At 32.2% G+C, this 22,374-nt stretch overlaps 4 protein-coding genes across 7 annotated transcripts; 2 read left to right on the top strand and 2 right to left on the bottom strand.

The window, feature by feature from the left end:
• The first annotated feature begins 138 nt into the window (after nt 1-138).
• On the top strand, nt 139-1,820 carry LOC122631828 (PXMP2/4 family protein 4). The gene is made up of 6 exons (XM_043817974.1): nt 139-431; nt 513-743; nt 811-1,010; nt 1,228-1,340; nt 1,416-1,486; nt 1,588-1,820. The coding sequence occupies exons 2-6, from the start codon at nt 624-626 to the stop codon at nt 1,744-1,746; spliced, it is 663 nt and encodes a 220-aa protein (XP_043673909.1). The 5' UTR covers nt 139-431; nt 513-623; the 3' UTR covers nt 1,747-1,820.
• Nucleotides 1,821-2,924: 1,104 nt separating this feature from the next.
• LOC122631826 (arf-GAP with dual PH domain-containing protein 1-like) lies at nt 2,925-5,596 on the bottom strand. Of its 3 annotated transcripts, none has more exons than XM_043817968.1 (6): nt 5,451-5,596; nt 4,819-5,044; nt 4,332-4,527; nt 3,878-4,237; nt 3,571-3,793; nt 2,925-3,479 (listed from the first exon to the last, which is right to left on the bottom strand). In XM_043817968.1, exons 1-6 carry the CDS (start codon nt 5,530-5,532, stop codon nt 3,412-3,414), a joined length of 1,155 nt encoding a protein of 384 aa, XP_043673903.1. In that variant the 5' UTR covers nt 5,533-5,596; the 3' UTR covers nt 2,925-3,411. The 3 variants fall into 3 exon arrangements, with proteins under 3 accessions (XP_043673903.1, XP_043673904.1, XP_043673905.1); XM_043817969.1 differs by having other exon boundaries at nt 5,447-5,554; XM_043817970.1 differs by lacking the exon at nt 5,451-5,596 and adding an exon at nt 5,166-5,420.
• Nucleotides 5,597-6,119: 523 nt separating this feature from the next.
• Nucleotides 6,120-12,243, top strand: LOC122631820 (calsyntenin-1). The gene is made up of 4 exons (XM_043817957.1): nt 6,120-6,393; nt 7,763-8,042; nt 8,419-9,230; nt 9,364-12,243. Exons 1-4 carry the CDS (start codon nt 6,297-6,299, stop codon nt 11,016-11,018), a joined length of 2,844 nt encoding a protein of 947 aa, XP_043673892.1. The 5' UTR covers nt 6,120-6,296; the 3' UTR covers nt 11,019-12,243.
• A 3,771-nt stretch (nt 12,244-16,014) lies between these two features.
• Nucleotides 16,015-22,291, bottom strand: LOC122631823 (dymeclin). Of its 2 annotated transcripts, none has more exons than XM_043817963.1 (12): nt 22,121-22,291; nt 21,339-21,644; nt 21,053-21,256; nt 20,739-20,983; nt 20,430-20,645; nt 20,162-20,340; nt 19,951-20,076; nt 19,740-19,853; nt 19,433-19,648; nt 19,171-19,362; nt 18,962-19,078; nt 16,015-18,839 (listed from the first exon to the last, which is right to left on the bottom strand). In XM_043817963.1, exons 2-12 carry the CDS (start codon nt 21,623-21,625, stop codon nt 18,699-18,701), a joined length of 2,037 nt encoding a protein of 678 aa, XP_043673898.1. In that variant the 5' UTR covers nt 21,626-21,644; nt 22,121-22,291; the 3' UTR covers nt 16,015-18,698. The 2 variants fall into 2 exon arrangements, with proteins under 2 accessions (XP_043673898.1, XP_043673896.1); XM_043817961.1 differs by having other exon boundaries at nt 20,162-20,343; nt 22,121-22,288.
• Nucleotides 22,292-22,374: the final 83 nt, after the last annotated feature.

Below are 22,374 nucleotides of genomic sequence, written 5' to 3'. Positions count from 1 at the left end.
AAGCATTTTTTGATTGAAATAATATATCATATATTACTTTCAATTATACTTATTTGATTATTTCACTTTATTCAAATTGTGCGCGGAATAATGTAATCGACGGCGTTCATCATTTAAGTGGTTTGATGATACGATAGATTAAACTTAAGTGATATCGAGGGACATACGGAGATTTACTGTTATTGCCAGTTCTAATGTTGCAGGATATGTGTACACTCGGAGCAAAGAGATATCTTTTATTATTTTTTCTTGAAATGAAAACTATATTCTTATAGTCGGATCGATGAAATTTTTAATAAAATGACAATTGTTGGATGTAATAAGGATTATTAACAAAGAGCAATAGATTCATTTGTCACTTCAATTAATTTAATTCTTACGATATTTTCTCAGTTTTAAATTCATGGCAAAGTATCTCACTTATGATAGAGGTAAGTACAAGTACCTATTTTTATATAGAATAGATAATCTATTAATATACGTTAACAATTTATATATTTTGCATTTAATAGTATAAACATAATTTTACTAAAAATATTATGCAATGTACTTGGAAAAGGACAATATGAGAATAATTATAATTTTAAATATTTCTCGTGGATAACAATAAGCCAATATTCAATATGTTATTCAGATTAAGTAACTTTGCACGAAAAAGACCATTACTCTTGAATTCTATAACATATGGCTTTTTTTATACATGCGCTGAATTTGCACAACAAAGTTATAATAAAAAATTCCAGGTAATACAGTTTTATCAATAAAAAAAAAATGAATTATCAAAGTATCTTTTATTTGTATATATTTTAGATTATTCAACCGATATCCACATATGGAGTAGAACTACAGAATATCGATAGACCAATACTTTTGTGGTTACAAAAGTGCAATAATTTTTTAGGTTTATTAGATCATGAATCTTCTATGTCCATACAACAATATAATTGGCCACGTCTTAAAAGATATGCTATTTATGGTTTTTTTTTAGCAGGACCATTGTTGCATGGATGGTATATTTTATAATTAATTTTAATTTTGTTTATTATTTTATTATTAATTAATCTAAATCAATATTTAAATAAAATAATTACAGACCCATTTTGAGGATTAAAGTTTTGACAAATATGAATTTTGTATGAATTAAAATGTTATTCAGATGAATTTAACTTAGAAGTTATAATATATAATTAAAAGTTTCCAAAATTAAAGCCTTCTTTATATTATCAGGTACAAGTGGTTAGATACATTTTACAAAGGCAAATCTATAAAATTGGTTCTAACTAAGTTATTTCTTGATCAATTTATATTAACACCACCACTGATCTGTCTATTCTTTATCAGTTAGTATGTTTATTTCACATTACAATATGTTATATTTTCTACTATAATTGATTAACTTCTATTATTTATTATAGGTATGAGTTTGATGGAAAGTAAAACTGATATTTTTGAAGAATGTAAAACAAAGTTTCTTAAAACTTTTCAGGTAGGATATTCAAATATAAAGTACATACAAGAAGCATTTTAACAATTTCTACTTAATCCACTTTTTATTACCAGAGTGGTTTCATTTTTTTTTACTTTCAGACATCATGCCTATTTTGGATACCTGTACAATTTTTCAATTTTGTATTAATTCCTCCTACTCTACGTATCACATATGTTAGTATTGCAGCATTATGTTGGGTGAATATTCTTTGCTATATAAAAAACGTGCCTTTAGTTAAATTTAATGATAAAAATTAACATAAAAATACATTACTTCCTTTCTCTCTCTCTGTGAAGTTATTGCTATTATTAAAAATATTACAATATTTTTATCTTTGTTGTCTCATTATTATTTATTTCCTTCAGTTATAGAGCATAAGCAAATTATTTTTCATATATCTACAAATAGTATGACATGCTGCTATACTTTATTGTTTAACACTACAAAGTAAATGTGTATATTGGCAGCCTTTATACATTATTATTTTTTATTATTACTATTATTATTATTATTATTATTATGATTATTATTATTATTATATTTAGTAGTAGTAGTGTGATAGTAATAGTAGTAGTAGTAGTAGTAGTAGTAATAGTATTATTGTTACAAATATTATATCATTGTCATTATTATCATCATTACAACAAACTTTACAATAAGTCAGATATGACTATTTTAAATATAATCTTTTTTTATTATTTTATGATAATAAATTTACACTGAAAATTTATAATTATTTTGACTGATTATTAAATTATAATTTTATATGATATCAGGATTCAAGTATCAGAGAAAATTACACATAAAAAAAAATAATTTGACAAATGGAGATATTGTGATATAATAATTAATAATATATAAAAAGTTTTATGTAATTTATAGTTTTATATATTTTGGCTTAAATGCTGATACCTCATGAAAAATAATACTTTATTAAACAAATATCATCAAATTCACAATGACTCATAGTATAACATTATAACACTCTGCATGTAAGATATAATTTCTGTAAAACAGTAGATATAGCCACCTTGATAGCACCATTAATAAAATGAATGAAGCTAAAAGGTATCTACTGTCATATAGAATCTTTCAATATCACACTTTTGATGAAATTAACAATGATCTATTCGAATTTGATAAAACGAGTAAATAAACTTGTTATCTGAGATACTACAATATTAAATTAACAACCCTGTATGTATGTGCAGACATTTGTCATGTAAAATAAAAATAATGATCTTACTTTTTTTTAAAGTTCTATTTACAAATCTTGACAAATCATATGTATATATATAAAAGAGTAAAGACTAATAGTACGTATATAGAATTAAAATCTACCTTGAATAAGTATATAAATTTAATTGCAAAAAAAAAAAAAAGAATTGTAGAATTCAATTTTGAAGATATTTTCTTTCCTTCTTTTTTTTTTTAAATTATATTCAGAAGAAACAAAAGTTATGTAGAGTAATTTATTCATCTAAAGCATTTATACCAAAATATAAATAATGTATACTAATCATTTATACGTTTTTTCTGATAAATATAATGGAATATCACAAAGATACTATTGCCAAGTAAAAGCTTTTAACTATATATGTATAATACTGCCTGTTCCTTTTGACAGCACATCACAAATATTGTCAGTTAAAAATTCGTTTTAAAGAAAAAATTATTCCTATACTATATTTGCATTAAATTCCATTGACCAGTCTTATGTATATGATGTAAGCAACGTAGCGTGCAATGATATATAAATATATGTGATTCAACGACAATATGTATCTACAAAATGTTATTGATTTGCTAGGCATATCGAGAAACAGATTTCCTAAACTTACTTTTATTATTTTAATCATTCAATTGGTTTGTCTAATCAATATATGATAATATTAAGAAAAATGCCTAAGAGGGATCCAGCCCTACCTTGCAGAAGAAAATATATTCATTGTTCCACTTGCTGTGCGTTTTCTTACAAGACGTGCTGCTACTGCAATAAAATATTATATAAATAGTATTATATAATCAAGAATAATGCAAAAAGAAAAATAATGCAAAAATCGTTTTAGATAAAAACTCACCAGTTGCATCTTGTGGAGTAAGTGGTTTATCTATTACCTTCTGTATTACATTCATCCACTGTGTTCTATCATCATCATTTTGAGCAGACAAGAGATAACTTCTATCAGGTGTTTCAAGAGTAAAAGAGAAACCTTGATTTCTAGCACCTGGTGGAACTCCTGTTTTAACTGCAAAACCTTCTGAACTGTGACCCAAGAAAATTTCACCTTTTGGATGTGCATCCTTTATATCAATAGAAAAAAATATTAAAGGAATAATTTCTATATATGCACATATGCACACACACATGTAAGTATGCGTACAAACCATAGGATCATCATGATACATAAGTTTCCTTCCATCTAATGTAAACCATCTCTTTTTATAAGCATCACTGTGTCTAGGACCTGTTTTCCACAGGAATCCTTCTCGTGGAAAATCTCTTGTAAGTTGTGATAATAATTCAGCCTCAGTTGCACCAGGATATGCAACTTGCAAACGATGTAATTTTGCACATCTTATAGCTAAATACCAATTTGTAATTACTTCTGGATCTTCATGATACACATAGATATGTCTCGTAGTGCCATCTTTCATAAAAGATATTTGAAGACTATTTTGGTTACCAGTTTTAGATGGAGCAAAGGCTACATTTAATTCTGATATCCTAAGTATAGCTTTTGGTTCCTTTATTGTATAAAGAAAAGAAAAATATTATTGAAAAAAATACGTGTTTGAAAATGTAAAGATTTCAGATTATTTTAATTATACTTAAATATACCTTATTTTCTTTAACATGATACTTCAAAGTATCCTCAGCTTCACAAAGAACAAATTTACGAGGATGATATCGTGAATCTTCTTTTCCACGCTTCATTAAAAATCCTTCCATAAACCCTGATACATAATTCTGTCTTTCTGGATGACAAAATTCTTCTCTCTCATATTTAGCTCGTATCCATTGTTCTACCAAAACTCTGTGGATCAATTAAAGACATTTTTTTATATTTATATATTTTTGCATTAAGTAAATTTATGGATTAAACTAAATGTGCTAAATCGAAAAATATTTAATCATAAATTATACAAAACTTCCTGTTCCGTGGTATTTAACCACTTCCAACATGATAAGAAAGAAATTATATAGTATTACCTATATTATTTGTTAATTTTTCTTATTAATTCATCTTTAAAATATTAAATTATATTAAACAGTAAAACCTACAAATAATTATTAGATAAATACATTTATATATAAATAAACTTACTGAGGAGCATCTGGATTTGGTTTACGATAACAAGGTGGTACACGTTCTTCATAATGTAGTCTTGCAGTTATATTACCTACTTCACGTATCCTATTTACTTGAGAGTCTTCCCATCTATCTAGTTTGAGATGTTTCACTTTGGAAATATGTGCACCCATAGACCTATGTACTCCGGCACACCTTGTGCAGACAAATATTCCTATATTGTAAGAAGCCCATTCTGGGTCTGAAATATATACACATAAAAGTCCTTTTTTCTTTCTTTCTTTATAATTATTATTATTATTATTTTTTTTTTTTTATATAACATTGTTATTAAAACTGTCTACAAAAATACACATACGCACACACGTTTGTAATCATTATTGCGATGTACTAAAGATATTGATACAAGGACTTATACTTTACTATTAGTACAAAAAGAACGTCGAGTAAATGTTTCATTTAAAAATAAAATAATTCTCTTTGTTATGTCATTAAACACGATGTATAATCATACAGAATAACTATGTTCCGAAACGTAACCACATTTTCTTTTAACAAAATACATATATACGTATTACTTTTAACTAAATCTCGTCGCGTGTCAGAAGACGAAATATTTACGATTATTTATTATGAAACACACTCACTCTTAGCTCCACAATCCGCGCACACATTATTTCCAGGTTTTTTAAGTAATTCGACTAATAACTTCTCGTTCGAGTCCGCCATCTTAAAACAGTCGCTATACAACCGTTTTCAAGTAATATGTTTTTGTCTAACTATGCTTCAAAACATACCTTAAGATAGGTTTACATAAAAGAGGCCACGACTTTTAATAAGCCGATATAACATGAATCCAACGATCTTATACTCATGAAAAAGTTCCGTGTATCTCTATGGTTTTTATTTTTTATAGGATATGATTTGCCATTAAAAAAAAAAAATAATAATAATAATAACAATAATAAAACCAGTTTTTTCTTTTCTTTTTTTTACCCTGATCAATCATTCGAAAAATTATTTATGAAACGTACGATTATAATAACGAATGACTTTTTTCTATTATCTCTGACGTACAAAAAAAAAAAAAAGAAAAGAAAAGAAAAAGATAAAAAAAAAGGGGAAAAGAAGCCAAGAAAAAATAATAAATGATCGTGAGTATTTCTTACAATAATTGGACACACATTTGTGCAGTACATTTTATAACACATCTATTTATACATCTAATAGTTTTTTATTTCCTGACGGGGAAGACGAATCGCCTGTGTCGCCATCGGTCGCGTAGCGGCACAAATTAGAGTCACACTCTCTGACAAATCGATATTCCTCTCAAATATTGACTTCGCGATTGTGCTTGGTGTCGCGAGCAAGTCGCGCGATAGCTGGTAATGTCCTTATAAAAAAATACGATATTGCGCGAGTGATAAAGCGAAATATATCGGTCGGAGGATCGAGATAGTATAATATTTCGGAGGAATATTCTGGAATAAACGATGATTTTTGCGGCGAGTGTTGTGTTTTTTGGGCTGACCCTAAGTGTCTCCCACGCTAGCATCGAGTCAACACCGACTTCCTTCAACGATCATGGAGGTGATTTCATTTCTCTCTCTCTCTATACCGTGTGTCCTACATTTAATCGTTCTTTCATAATGGCTTAGAGAGTTACTTTCAATACGTTTACGATTGGCCTCAATGCTTTTTTTACTTTTTTATTTTTTTATTAAATATATCCTATGAGATTTTATACAAAAGAACGTACAATTATAATAGGCGATACCTTTGCAGGTGCGATCCTTTTCATTTAGTCCCTCCCCTCGTTATCTCCTTTCATCCATCCATCTTTCTTTCTGTCTCTTTTCCTTTCTCTCTCTGTCTTTTTCTTTCTCTTTTTGCCTTGTCTATCTGTTTGTCCGTCTATCTATCTATCTATCTGCTGTCTGTCTGTCTGTCTGTCCGTCCGTTTGTCTGTCTATCTGTCTGTCCGTCTATCCGTATGTATGTCTGTATGTATGTCTGTATGTATGTATGTATGTATGTCTGTATGTCTGTCTGTCTGTCTGTCGATCGGTCTTTCTCTTTTTTCTTTCTGTCTCTCTTTCTCTCTCTCTCTCTCTCTCTCTCTCACTCTCTATAGCACCTGCATCGCCCGAAACTGTTATGGCGAATTCATTGACCGGTCTCCTCGATAGGTGCTCCGATATAAGCAATGCACCGCGCGCTGGGGCGGTCGATAGACCATGAAAAGGGGCGAAGAAAAGCAAGAACGAATATATTACTCCAATCTCTATTTGACCAATTTCAACGATGACGAGACGATTTGACCAAGGATTTCCGGGACGAATCATGGAAACAAAATATATATCTAAGCGCGTGAATCAGGCCGAGCTTAATTTTGTTCGAGAGGGGTGGGGGAGGACAGGCAAGGGGGGGTTGGAAAAAGAATAGAAGGAAAAATAGTCGAAGTAAAATTAGACAATTTCAAAAGATCTCCCGGGACGCGGCGCGATTTCTCGATAATAAATAATTCTATCTCTGTTATTATCTAAAATAATTTACTGATAACCAACTATTCCTTATCGATTTATATTTGCAGAAATGTTGCATTGCGATAACGATATCTTTAAATGAGACCGAAAAATTCTTTCTCGATTAACTTTCTATTTATTCTGTTTGTCATATCTGAATATGGATAACGAGTATTTTGTAATTAATTTTGATATATTTTTTGATTGGATTGGATTATTTTGTAATAACCTCTGGTATTAAAAGAGGCATTGAGATTAAAAATACACATTTTAAAACAATGAAGATAATTATATACACACATATATATATATATGTATGTATGTATGTATGTACGTATGTATGTACATATATATGAATTTATAACGAAGTTAAAAAATGTCCTAATATATATGCGTTTTTTGTTTTTTTTTTTTTCTTATGCGTATGTTCCTAGTTCCGCGATTGGATCTTGAAAGTCTCGAGAGCGGTTATCACGGCCTGGTCAAGGAGAATGAAACTCTCGTTGAGGTGACTCCACAGATAAGAGCTTTAGGAGCTAAAGTGTGCTCTTTTCGTATTGCGAATAAACATCATGGCGAGGCACCTTTCGAAATCGTTTTAAAAGAAAAGGGAATGGCCGAGCTGAGGGCTCTTCGAGTTTTGAATTGTGAAAAACGACGTAATTACAAATTCGATATCGCAGCTGTTGGTTGTTCCGGAGGACAGTCTGAGAAGTATGTTTTGCATATACTTAAATATATATACTTAAATATAGTACTTTAGAGAACGTTTAGATAGAAACGAAGGAAATATTTCGATGGAGCGAATGTATATGCATCGTTTTAACCCTTGAACGTTTGCTTAAGAAATGAAGTTAAATATTTGGGTCGATAGATCGAGTCTCTCTCGCGGCAAAATGCCAAAGTCAGGTGGCTTTGCGCTAATACCGTTAAATGGGAATGAAATGATTCTTTTTGAGAAATTTCTTATTAGTATCGTATAGATATTTTTCTTTTGAAATTCTCTTTTTCTCTTTCTCTCTTTCCGTTTATTTTTCTTTTCTTTTTTTGCTTCATCAAGATAAAAAGAATCACGTCGATGTTATTTCAGTGCAACGGTTCATATCACAGTGGTCGATGTTAACGAATACGCACCACAGTTTCTCCAACCAGCTTACGTTAGCACCGTTGATGAAGGACGGCTTTACGAAGAGGTAGTACGCGTCGAAGCCTCCGACAGAGATTGCACTCCGAAATTCGGGGACATATGCAAATACGAGATCCTAACAGCGGACCAGCCGTTCATTATTGACAATGAAGGTGCTATACGTAACACAGAGCCATTGGATTACGAGCGTTCCCACAATTACATTCTGAGCGTGGTTGCCTATGATTGTGGAATGAAACAATCAGCACCAGCCATGGTGACTATCAAGGTGAATCGAGTGTGTACACCAGGCTGGAGAGGTATTCCAGAGAGAGTGGACTATGCTGCTGGTTCAGGATCTCAACCGCTTTTACCATCGGCAAAACTGGACCTTTGTGACGCACCATGCATATTACGTAACGTCCGAGCTACTTTGAATCTCGTAACCGATCACATAGGAAAGGGTTGCGATCGTGATACTTACACTGTACGAAGCCAACGAAAACTTTGCGGTGCCTCGCACGAGAGCGTCGATCTTTTACCGACACCAGGACCGACCACATCATGGACCGCCTCTTTGTCACGCGACGAAGGTCGGGAAGCCGACGAAATTTTCGAGTTCGATGGCGTCGATTCCGCTGCGATCGTACCCAATAACGTACTCGAACATTCTCTGGCACAAAAGTTCACCATCAGTGCTTGGGTGAAACATCGTCCAAGATTGAGGCAAGATCCCCACGTTAAGGAACATATTCTTTGCGCCGCAGACGATCATAGTGAGTCTCCGAGGCTTTCCTCTTTTTTTTTTCTTTTTTTAATTTCTATCTCTCTTCTCTTTTTCTTTTTTTTTTTTTTAAGTTGATGTATTTCTCAGTCAAGGATAATAACACGCTTTTGTTCTCGTTGCAGAGATGAACAGGCATCATTACGCTTTGTTCATAAGAAATTGCAGGCTGATCTTGTTACTCCGACGAGACTTCTCCGAAGGCGATCCAAACATCTTCCGTCCGGCTGAGTGGCGTTGGAAGCTCGGTCAAGTATGCGACGATAAGTGGCATCATTATGCCATACAAGTCGACTTCCCACGCGTAAGTCTTTTTGTCGATGGCGAGGAATGGCGTACGGACGAAAAGAATCCCGAGGTTATCGACGATTGGCCTTTGCATCCTGCGAAGGGCGTAAATACGATGCTTGTCGTCGGAGCTTGTTGGCAGGGTTCGGATAATAGAACGAAACATCACTTCCGTGGCTATCTCGCTGGACTCTCGGTTCTCGTAGGTCGTAACGAAAAACCCGACGTATTATCCTGTTTGAGACGTTGCCAGGAGGGCTTACACGTACCGTCCATGGACTTGCTTCAGCCAGGTACACAGTTGCTCACCAATTCCGATTTAACGGAGGTACGCATAGACGGCGATAATCGTACGAACGTCGAGACTCTTCTCCGTCGTATAGGATATTCTAACACACGGCGTTTCCCAACTCCTGGTCGGCGAAATTTCCGTCTCGACACGGCGGTGATATGCGAGGGTAACGAGAATTCTCAACTGCCAGTACCTACCGTGCAATCATACGTGACCGTTCTGCCACCACCTCGACCTGGAATAAGCGTTAACGGTACCGGTTACGTAGCTAGGGAGTACGCCGACTTCCGCCTGGGCGTTCGCGTTTTCCCGGATGCTCGCGTTACCGCTGGTTCCGCGGCAAGATTGGACGCTTGCGCCGTCAGCGTTTATCCCAGTCTGAATCCCGATCACGAGAGCTTAGGTTTACCTGGCGACGCTCTTCGTAGATTCCGTTCTATCAGCGCTCGCGTCGATCGCGACGGCGTTGTACTTTCGGGTGCCGACACGCCTTACAATTATCAACAGCTCATTCGACTGATAATGTACACGAATCGTAAGCCGGCTTATTATCTCGATCGCGTCTTCAAGCTTACTTGCTCCGAGTTGAGCGGTCGTTTCGCCAGTAACGAATACGTTCAAACGTTAGCCGTGATCCATCCGAAAGAAAAAACGACGGTATTGCCGCACAGTAGCTCGGGCGAACCTCCGATCGCCAGAATCGTTGAGCCTGTTCCCGGTCACATACAAGTTTCCCCTCATCACGCCGAAATACCGGAAGGTTACGCGACCAGTGTGATTCGCGAAGGTAGAAGAACCATCGGAGGTGCTGGGGGTAGTCACGCCGTTACGATCGTCGCGGCCGCCTGCATCGGTTTCTTGCTCTTGATGGCCATCGTCGGAGCGGCTAGAGTTCGAGGTGCCGCGAAGCGGCGACGATCGGCCGGCGACGAATTGGCAGCCGAAACGGAAATGGCCTGGGACGATTCGGCTCTCGCCATAACGGTCAACCCGATGGACAGGCTGACCGAGCATGAATCTCATCAGAGCCATCGAGACGAGGACGTTGACGATTCCGGAAGTTCCGACTCTGAGGACGGTTCCTTCAGAGACGACGACATCGACAGCTCCGATTGCGAGAACGATTGCGATCTAAACAACGGCCGACACCGTCGTCATAATTCGCCTCACGACTTGGAGTGGGATCATCGTGACGTTTAAATTACTACTATCCCACCTCTTTACATTCGTCATCATCCTTCTTTTTCAAGATGGTATCGTCAGACGAGTACCGACTGTCCGAAAGAACGCGAAATATCCTATATCTGAACCCCTCCATTCCTGTGAACCATCTACGACGCTATGCGCGATGCGTATGATATTGCCTGAATGTTGACGACGACGACCACGACGACGAAAAAGTATTAGACAACAACAACATTGTTGTTCTCTTTTTGTCGGTTATAAGAAAATTTTGCGTTACCTACTTTAACGATATCTAATTACAACGTTTGTCAACAATATAGGTGATCATAGAGTCGCGACCTTCGCGATTGGATAAAAGCGTCACATTGTATCCGTCCCCGTAGTTGGCATGATCGATCCATTGCAAGGCAATGACACGGCAGGCAGTTAGTACTCTTCTTACGTATCAACGGAATTTGTAAGAGTGCGGGACGCTTTATCGAATAGTTAAACTCTTTCTACCTATAATACGTCGCTGATGTTGGTAGAGAAAATTTACACGGGCATGCAAGAGATACTTAAAAAACTTGCTGAGAAATTCTCGGTAAACACTCGGTAAAAACTCGCAGCAAATTAATTTATATATATTCTCGACCTATACAATAGTCGTAGGACAAGGGAAACTTTTTTTATACTCCTAACTCTTATCCTTTTATTCTATTCTATAATTACTATTTTACGATCATTGATTTATTCTTTTTCTTTCTTCTCTTTTTTTTTTTTTACTAACGCTACTATATATATATAGATATATATTATATATACTACTATCCACTATTATTATAATCCGCTCTACAGGCAGTTTTATCTTCTATTGGAAAACGGTACTGATGAGATGCGTATTTTCTTCCTCTTAGATCTTTTGGTCTCTCACTCTTTCTCTCTTTCTCTCTCTCTCTCTCTCTCTCTCTTTTTTCTTTCTCTATTTCTATCTCTATTTCTATTTCTATCTTACTCTATATAAGCTATCCACGTTGATATTTGATCTCACGAACGTATCCTCTATATCTACATATAAAAGTTTCTTCGAAATGCTTGGAAAAGAGATATGTATATCGTAAAAAGGGCAATTTTTCATAAGATATTCGTAGATCGTCAGGACTCGCGGTCGATCACGGATCACGTCGTGGCAAGCTTATCGGCTTGCCTGATTTTCCGTTTTATTTTTAAGTAAAGAAAAAGAAACAAAAGGGAATAATAATGATAATAATAATAAAAAAAAAAAAAAAAACATAAGGAAAGAAAAGAAGAGAAAAAAAAGAAGGAAAGAAAGAAAGAAAGGAAAAAATCTTGGATAATTTGCACAATGTTCCTTCCTGATCGACCGACCGAACAACATAATACGACAGTTACGACTTTTAGCTCTTACAATTAGTAAGAACATTGCCGCGCATCTTATGATAGTGCTTCACCGTTAAGTACACTTGTGTATTAACATCATATCCGTATACATACATATGTATATGCATGCGTATTGACTCGATACGCCCCCGATTTTCTCCGCGTATACGGTCTATACGAGTTAAGTACATGTGTAGTATGTGCACGAGAGGACACATGTAATTATAAAATACATACATGTCTCCATTCATTATTCTGCGGTGAGATTTCGATGCGACGGATCAGAGATGTTTTTATTCTAAACGCAGCGCAGCGCACTCGATTAATTCTCGAAAGAAATGGGGTTTTTTATTTTTTTAAGAATCGTTGTGCAATCTCTATATATCTTTCTCTCTCTCTCTATCTCTCTCTCTCTCTTTCTGTTTCTCTCACTCATTCATTCTCTCTCTATATCTCTCTTTGTCTTTCTCTCTCTCTCTCTCTCTTTCTCTCTCTCTCTCTTTTAGCAGAGCAACTAGTTTTTATGTGCCTTTTTAAACGGTAGTACGTTGAATTCTACTCTATATTTTAATAGTGACTCAAACTGATTTTATCAGACGCACCTGTGCGTATCGAATGAAGATATTCTACCGTGATTGTTGTATTTTAGATGATACTGTTAAATACGACATATAGCGATTAAGGTGTTAACATAAATAGGCGTGTTTCTCTTGGCAATTATATGGTATATATACTAAAGTGCATCATGTCATAATCTTATATGTTACGTGCACTACATACTACATATTATATGGTTGTGACGCGCTTTAGCAATCATACGGATCGCTCGCCAGAAAATGCTTCTCTAAATAAACGTGCAATGATCCGCAGGGGATGTTTTAACTTTCGAAGAAAATAATATAAATCGTGATGACTGCGCATTAGTAATATACTCGCTGCGAAGTAATGAACGGATCTTATGTATGTATTTATTATTATGTATTTAGAATTATAAACCGACCGACGACCGCGATCGGAACTTACCTAGAACTGAGAAAAAAAGAGAGACATTTGTGTACGGATATCTATATTCATAGAAACTATAATGAACAACTTATTTTTCCAACGAGCATATCATATCATTTTTATAAGAGATTTGTCAGAAGTTTTAACAAATTTTCGTAAGAGCTCCTTATACAATCGTAAGGGATCTGCCACATCGTGATGTTAACTTGCCATATATATGTCAATTTTCTTCTTTGTTTGTCTTTTTTTTAATTATTTTCTCTCTCTCTCTCCCCTCTCTTTCTCTCTCTCTCTCTTTCTCTCTACCTCCATATCTTTCTCTCTCTCTTTCTCTTTTTCTCTCCTTCTTTCTCTTGCATATTTTTTTACACGTCCTTTTTTTTTCTTTTTTTTCTACGTTTTCTAATGATCGGTGTAAACGTTTTAATCATACACAAGCGAACGAATACACATACACACATACGCGCAGATACAAGAACATATACGCATACTTTCTGTAATCCTTTCGTTTCCATATAATTGATCTATTTAAAGATCGATTTGAATATTTCTCTAAATCCAGAATGTTATAAAGAAGAAGAAGAAAAATAATTAAAAAAAATAAAATAAAAGGTCATCTCTATTAATGCTTTTGATAGCAAACAAACAGAATATACATATAATGCTACTTGTTTCTTCTCTCGAATAGGTATATGTATACATACATACGTGATAAAGGTGTACGCAATTTGCCCTAAATTTCGATACGGTAGATCGTTTCGATATATTCATATGAAAATATCGATATCGACGACAGACACGCTTTTTGTATCCTTCGAAAATCATGTCACATCGGTGAAAATGCCTACGAAATTCACCGTAAAATAATTTCTTTATATTTAATTAATTGCTCGAAAACGGAACATTCTACCGTATGGGAATATAAAGAAAAAGAAGAAAAAGAAAAAAGAAAAAAAAAAATAATCGTACTTTTCTAAGCGTGTTAATATATAGCTATTTTATATAATTTCAGAAGAAATCCTTTGGTCCATTATATAATTAAGTTATATACATATAGAAGTAGTTCTTTGTTTACAATTTATTTGAGAAATTGTAGAAAATCATTTGTTTATAAATTTAACACTAGAGCTACTAAATTCGTCAATATGATGGATTTCAGATTTCTCGTTTCATAATTACTATATATTATTATACAAATATATAAACTATGAAATCTCTTTTATTTTACTTATTATTGTCAACGTATAAATAAATTAAAAATAATGTGGAATACATTTTTTTTCTGTTTTTTTTTTTTTTTTTTTTTTTCCCAAAGACAAACTTCACATTGACGAATATGATAAAAATAGGTCGTCGCGGTAGTTCTAGTGTTATAAGAGTAGTGACGTATTCCATTGTGAATATTTTTACGGTATTAAATCGAATTTAATCGTCTTTACGCTTTGATACGAGAGAAACTTATTACACACATATATACACATATACACAGAACACATACACAGGTATATATAAATATTGGTAAAACGTTGCACACACAAAGTTGCTATTGTCTCAAGCTAAAAGCGAGAAGCGTTGGAATAACAGACTCATTCGTGCTAAACGACGACGCCTGTCGTCCTCGATGATAAAGAGAGAATAGACGGAATTCTTAAGCGGACGTGCATTATCGGCATTTTTTTCTCATTCGATCTATTGAAGTATTAAGGGGGTATGGGCGGGGCTTGGGGAAGGGAAAAAGAAAAAAGAAATAAAAAGAAAAGTATTCGAATAAGTTTTCCTTAAATTGGCAGCATAAGCAACAGCAGCTATAAGAACCATAAAAAAGCATAGCCATAACGCAATACAACCTACACATAAAAGGCGTATGCACCTACTTTGAAGATGTACTTAATTATTAATTGTGGGGAAAATGGGAACTATACAGAACAAATACCGACTAGATGATACTATAATATAAATATATATATATATAAATAAATGAATATATATATAAATATATATATATATATATACACATAAAAAGATATATCTACGCCGTTTGCAGATGAATGATATAACAAAGTGAAAAAGAACAAAACAAAACAAAACAAAAAAAAAAGTAAATAAATAAAAGAAAAGAGAAAAGGTATGAATTTGTAAAACGTACCATTGTATTTTGTAGGCAGCTAGCATGTACGTACACATATGCACATGCACTCTCTCATGTATGTATGTTTACGTATATATTTGGACATATTCTCTATAATGCTTACACTTAACGATACCTCAATGGTTGTCCCCGAATGTTTTGAATTTTACACGTGACTATGAAAGGGTGTGTAATTTGTGACCAAACAATGTAACACGCATAACAGACACACATAACGGGTGATTTCTTTTCGAATGAAATAAAACACGAGCTCGATAACTACTTATTATCTATATTAAGAATATCACTCGCGGAATAAGCGCTCGACAAGAGTTATCTCCTGTTTTACGTGCTTCATTACGTGTGAAGATAAATAACGCATACATACATACATCCATTACACGAGAAACACACCACGTAAGAACGTACGTGAATAATTGAAAAAAAATTAAAAAAAAAAAAATTGAAAAAAAAAAAAAAAATATATGATATAGAAAATATGCGCAAAATGACACGCCGCGTCCTTTAACGATTGAAATTTCAAAGGAAAAGAAAAGAAAAGAGAAAAGATTAAAATAATAATAATTTAAAAAAAAAAAAAAAAAAAAAGGAAAAAGAAACAAAAGAAAAAAGAGATGAGGAGAATCGAGATTATCCAAGAGAGCGACGTTGTCATAAATTAATAATTAATCAGCTACTGATAATAGATATAGGCCGTAATTGGATTATTATTACGGGCCGACTAAATTCCCTCCCATCGCAGATTGATTGTGTGTTAACTAATAAGATTAAGTAACAATATAGAATACAGCTATAAGGAATTTAATTATTATGGGTAACGATACTATTATCTACGCGCTAAGCACGTTTCAAGTTGTGACGTGGACATATGGCTAAGGCAATGTTTATGAAATATGAATTTTAATTTAATGTACGACACACTGAGTTACTCGGCGCGTCTGCACGCGACGCACAGAAACGTCAAATTACCTTGTTATTCTCCAACAGAAAAAATCGTTCTCTCAAACAAAAGAGATGTTAGCAATAGTATATGACACACGTACACGCGCGCGGTCGCATATATACGCTGCACAGGCTAGGAAAATGAAATACGATCTATATCGACATATTATATAAATAATATTAAGACGTCAACTGTATTTGTTTAATAAAGATGTACATTCGAAAAATATAGATCGACTTATATATTCTATCTGATGCGTGAGAAAAACAGCTAGAATATTTCAATGTTTTTTTACAAGAAACAAGAGCGATTAGTTTATTTTCATTCATTTTCATTTCCTTTTGTTCTCATATACATATATCTTTATCTTCTTCTTTTATTATATGTACAAGAATTTTTTATTTCGAACGAAAATATATCTGGGATATATTGAAACATTCCATACTTCTGTATATAAATATCAGAACTTTTTATTTTATATATATATATATATATATGTTAACTTACATTTATATTTGAACATGGACAGCATAAACCATGTACCTACACAAATGCCGTGTTATATTAGCAACAATATTGCTGTTTAATTAAATAATTCATTAAATATGTGTGTTTATATATAGGAGCTCTCACTTGCGCGCATTTGAAGTAAGTATTTACAACGATAAGTGTTTGAAAAAACATTTCATGTACATGCACATACACACACGATAGATTTTAGAATTGTTTTATAAAAACAATTATAAAAATCGATGTATATATACATATATATACAGACACACACACACACACATATATATATATATATCGATTTTTATGGAAAATGTGCTATACATACATCTTGTGATATTAATTCTGAAGTATGAACAATCTCGTGACGAATCATGATTTTTTCTCTTTCACAATTAATTTCTCAAGAGTTGTATTTATATTTTTAATAAAACGCAGAAAAATGTTGCATTGATTTTAGCATTTTTAAATATATTAAATATTCATTGATAAATATAACAAAATATCTCCTGTCAAAATTAAATTTCTTCTAATAAGTTAATTCTCCTACCAAAATAGTGAAATTGTGTTATTTAATTTTAAACATGAAATTATACTACATTGTTATACAGCTGCAATACACAAAGCTCTACCACCAACTGCCATGAATGTCAATGCGCATATGTAATAAAGGTATGTAATAAAAATACTAAGTGCTATATTACATAGATCACATTTCGTTCGATGTGTTAGCATAAGACTTTAACAAATCAATATATTATTTTAATAAAAAAGAAATTCTTTCTACTATTTTCATTTCTACGTATATATCAAAATTGTAAGGAATGATCTAATTTAACTAAAAGTAGGAAGATATTTTGAAAAGTTAAAGTTTCAGTACATATATACAATAACCGAAGATTATTTACCTCTCTTCTTATGTTTTTCTTTTTTTATGATTATTTTAATAATTATAATTTACTCATAAATTCGAGTAATCTATCTATATATGTATATCTATATATATCACTAGTCGTATACCTAGGCAATTTGAAGCATTTAAATAAATCTGCACAGATATCTACGTCAATATTTTATCTCATAAAAAATTTCAAACTTCTCTAATCTCGATGAAAAAAAGAAATCATTCTTTGAACCGTATTAGAATACGATCATAAGTTTAAAGACTAGGATAGATATGATTTCTGTATTCAAAGAGAATTTCATATTTTTTTTATAAAATCTATTACTTCTCATAAATTTGAACGACTCGGTGTTCTCATTTCAATTCATCAAACCGTAATCTTCGTTTTACTTTGACGAAGATCTATATTGATAAATGATTAATACTATCTGTACATATGTCTGTATATTCGATTTATTTTTCGAATATTTATCCGAATTTCTTGACAAGACAGAAAGTGAAAGTTTGGGACAGCTGTAAAGGGGCCACCCAAAAGAATAAGAACTCAAAGAAATTTCATTTACAAAATATGAAAGAAAATTAAAATTGAAATTGAAAGTGGCCAAGTATAAAACAAAATCCAAACTATTCGGTTCCACCTTTCTGCCATAAATACAAACATATACATAAATATTATTAAACATTTGTTAATATAGATTTTATATATGTTTAAATTTATTATATCAGCATAGTATTCTTTTCATCCTTTCTTTTTTCCACTCTATTTTCCACATTCCACATTTGATTAATCTGTCGCAGACAAGCTTAAATACTAGCTTGTAATTTTATATTTTCTGCACTCCAATGTAATAAAGCTCCTTGACAAACAATACTCCATACATAAGGAATAAAGAATTCTTCTGGCTGTTCTTCTTCTACATATTTAAACTTGAGTTCCGGGAATTTCTAGAACAATAATAATAATAATAATAATAATAATAATAATAATAGCAACAACAACAACAACATGTACCTAAAGTTATATAAATAGGAGGAATAAGCTAGTGAGTAATCTTTTATGTACGCACTCTTAGACGATCACGGGGCCATTCGGTAACACCTTGCTGTATTATAGCCAATACTTGACTGACACCCAATTGAGATTGATCCCTTTGTTCTAACTTATATGAGAAGAAATCTATAACCTTAAAAGAATATTATCAATTATTTATCAATATAAATTTCTATTATAAAAATAAATCATCATTATAAATAGATCGAATAGATATTAACTTACAGGATCTATATTTTGCACAATATCTTGGAATGCTGAATGTAATCTAAACGGCTCAAAAATATCTTTTTCACAAAAAGTATAGAGAAGAGTGTATATCAAATTTGGATTTTCTGCAAGTCTATGTGTCAGACAACTATTTATAATTTCGAGTACCATCCTAAGAACTTCTTCTAATATGGTTAAATCTTGTACCTGTTAGAAAATATAAATAATTTTACTTTGTATGTACATATTTATAAGAAAAGTATATACAATTACTTACTAAATCTGTATTGCTTACGGTCCCATTAACATTAATTGTTGTGCTTTCGGATGAAACAGAAGATAATGCTTTTATTTTTGCCTCTAATCTTGCATGTTTTCTTGCTACCGTTTCGAACAAACTTAATAATCTCTGACTAACGTAGGGATGCAATGACATAAATTGAGCAGACATATTAGCTAAAGCAGCTAAACAATTTGTATGCAAGTATTTATCCTAATAACAAAATAAGATATTCATAAGTTGAAAATGTTATTAAAAAATAAATAAAATTAAATGGTGCGTATACATATGCATATATAAATACCCTCATTTTAAACATGTTGTATTGTATTGTTCTTATAACAACAAGAATGAGCAGTCCACCTAATGATATTTCGCTTATAGATCTTTCAGTATACCAAGTTATACCTTTTAGCATCTGTAAGGTATAATACCAATTATAATTTAAACTGTATACGATACTTTTTTTTAGAAATACTAACGTATTTAATTGAAAATTTCATCTTAGAACTTACAATTTCATGTATTCTTTTATTAAATGTTTCATCTTCACTCAAGATTAAAAGAATTATAAGTGACATATAAATGTGATGAGATGTATTATTAGGTGCATGATATAGTATTTGTAGTATTGGTGTTACCTAAAAAAAATTGATGTATATACATTAATGAAAAAATAATTTTTTTAATATTGTCTAATCTATATATGTTTTCCTAGATTTTTACCAATAAATGTATATCTGATCTTCTGATTATGTCGTGTTTCACATTCTGATTTCTATGCAATAACATGTACAACAGTAATGTGACTTCATCAGTATTTTGTATTTTACAGATTGTACTATACAATTTGTTTAAATTAAATCTGAACGCATTGTGACCTTCCATTTGAGACGGAGAGTAATCTTCTGAAAAAAATGAATATATGTATTCAAACTATTTTAATTAAATATCTTATTTCTATCATATTATCTTTTTTTTTTTTCTTACTTACCTTGCATATCTGTAAATGTAAAAAGTGCATTTCTATAAGGATTTTGCGTTGCAGTACAATGATTTGTTAAAACTAACAGCAATAGTAAAGACTGACTAGCAAGAGGGGTTTCTGTATCTCGTTTTTTTTCTTCTTCTTCCGTTGCACCATTGCTTAAAACTTGTACATTTTTTGAGCTGTGACCCATACCCATTGTAATTACATTCCATAATCCAGCTGAAAAATTTATTACATTTTTAAAAATTATAAAAGATTTTACGAATATTGTTATACTTTATATAATTATAGATTATACATATATTAACTTACCAGCAATACTGAAAACTATACTACCACCTGGTTGTTGTGAAAATAATCCTGCTGGTGCATGTTGTTGTTGTACAAAATTATGTAACAACGTACATACTACAGCCGGTGCATGTTCGCTACTTTGAGCATGCATTGCTATTCTATAGATAGGACTGTATTCAGCAGCAGTTTGAGAGAATAATTGTACGGAAAGAAGTACAAGTAGACAATTTATTGCTTCCAAATGAACGATATATGTAAATTCACTATAGAGAAAATGTATTATTAAGAGTGATCTAATGAGAGAAGTAATTTAAACATTTTTATATACTTGCCATAAAGGTACATCCGTTATGAGTTCTAATAATGATTCGAAAAGATCTTCTAATCTATACGAAGATGTTGATTGCCCTGCTGTAGATATCTCGGATGCTTCTATATGTTTAATCATTTCTTCTTCTCCAACAGTTTCCACAAGATATTTTAAAAAACATCTTACGGCAAATAATGCATTATATGTATGCCATGCGGATACTATGCTGTAAATAAATAGAATATTTTTATTTTTATTATTTTACTAGAAAAACTCAAATCAAAAATAATAACAATAAATTTACTCACTTTTGGTTCTGCACAGGTGCAAGTAACTCACTTATACGAATAAATGTAACTTGTATCAAGCTACCGAAATTACCGGTTGTTGGATTATTATTCAATAATTGTTGGCAGGCTAAATCTAATTGAGAGTCAAGTTCTATTTGATCATTCCTTGTTATAGGTGGTCGCATATTGTAAGATAAGAAGGAGCTCCAAAATGGATCGTGCGGAGAAATGGCTTGTTTTCCACAGAACTTCTCCAAATGTTCATTCTTTGAAAAATCCTCATAACGGCTTGGTGTTGTACCCATCGCTGCTTCTTCTCAAATTCTGTACATACGTTTGAACATTAATATTTTCTTTATAACGAATAAATGCGCTCTATCTTCTCTTTATTGTTGCATTATAAATAGTAAAACGAACGTCACTCGTAAATCCGTAAATAAAATTGACATGATTAGAAAGACTGCTTTGACAGAAGTTTGATAACCTATAAGAAACAATGAATGAACTATATAAAACTTAATAAAAAAGAAATATTCCGTTAAATCGATATAAAAGTTCATACTGATACGATTATTAAACATATCCACAAAGAAAATTCGATCGTACAAATAAAAAGAAATATGTGACAGTGAATACGGAAGATAACCTCGTTTTATACCTTATATGGATTGCAAGAAAAATTGTAAAAACGTTTTACGTAAAACGTAATATATGCAAACGTCTATTATTATTATATGAACGACCGAGATTAAATTTAGCATTTATATGTAAAAATAATTCGAGGAATAATCGACACTTACTAAATTAGAAAAAGAAAGCAATTGAGTCGTACATAACACCTGAAAGGAGTATTTTGCACTGTGAATGCTTAAGTATCGTTGTCTTACAGGGCACTGCGCTGTTACCGTTAAAATCGACTTAGATATTATATACAACAAAATATTTCCTCCGTCATTATGTACGTAATTTTACTTGTATATAATCCTTTTTCAAAGTTATTACATTCACTCTCGAATAATTATTAATCGATCAATTGAATATAGCGTTCGATTTA

Source organism: Vespula pensylvanica, chromosome 9 (assembly GCF_014466175.1).
Source record: "Vespula pensylvanica isolate Volc-1 chromosome 9, ASM1446617v1, whole genome shotgun sequence".
In the NCBI taxonomy this organism is placed as follows: domain Eukaryota; kingdom Metazoa; phylum Arthropoda; class Insecta; order Hymenoptera; family Vespidae; genus Vespula; species Vespula pensylvanica.
This window is presented reverse-complemented; position numbering and strand designations above follow the sequence as displayed.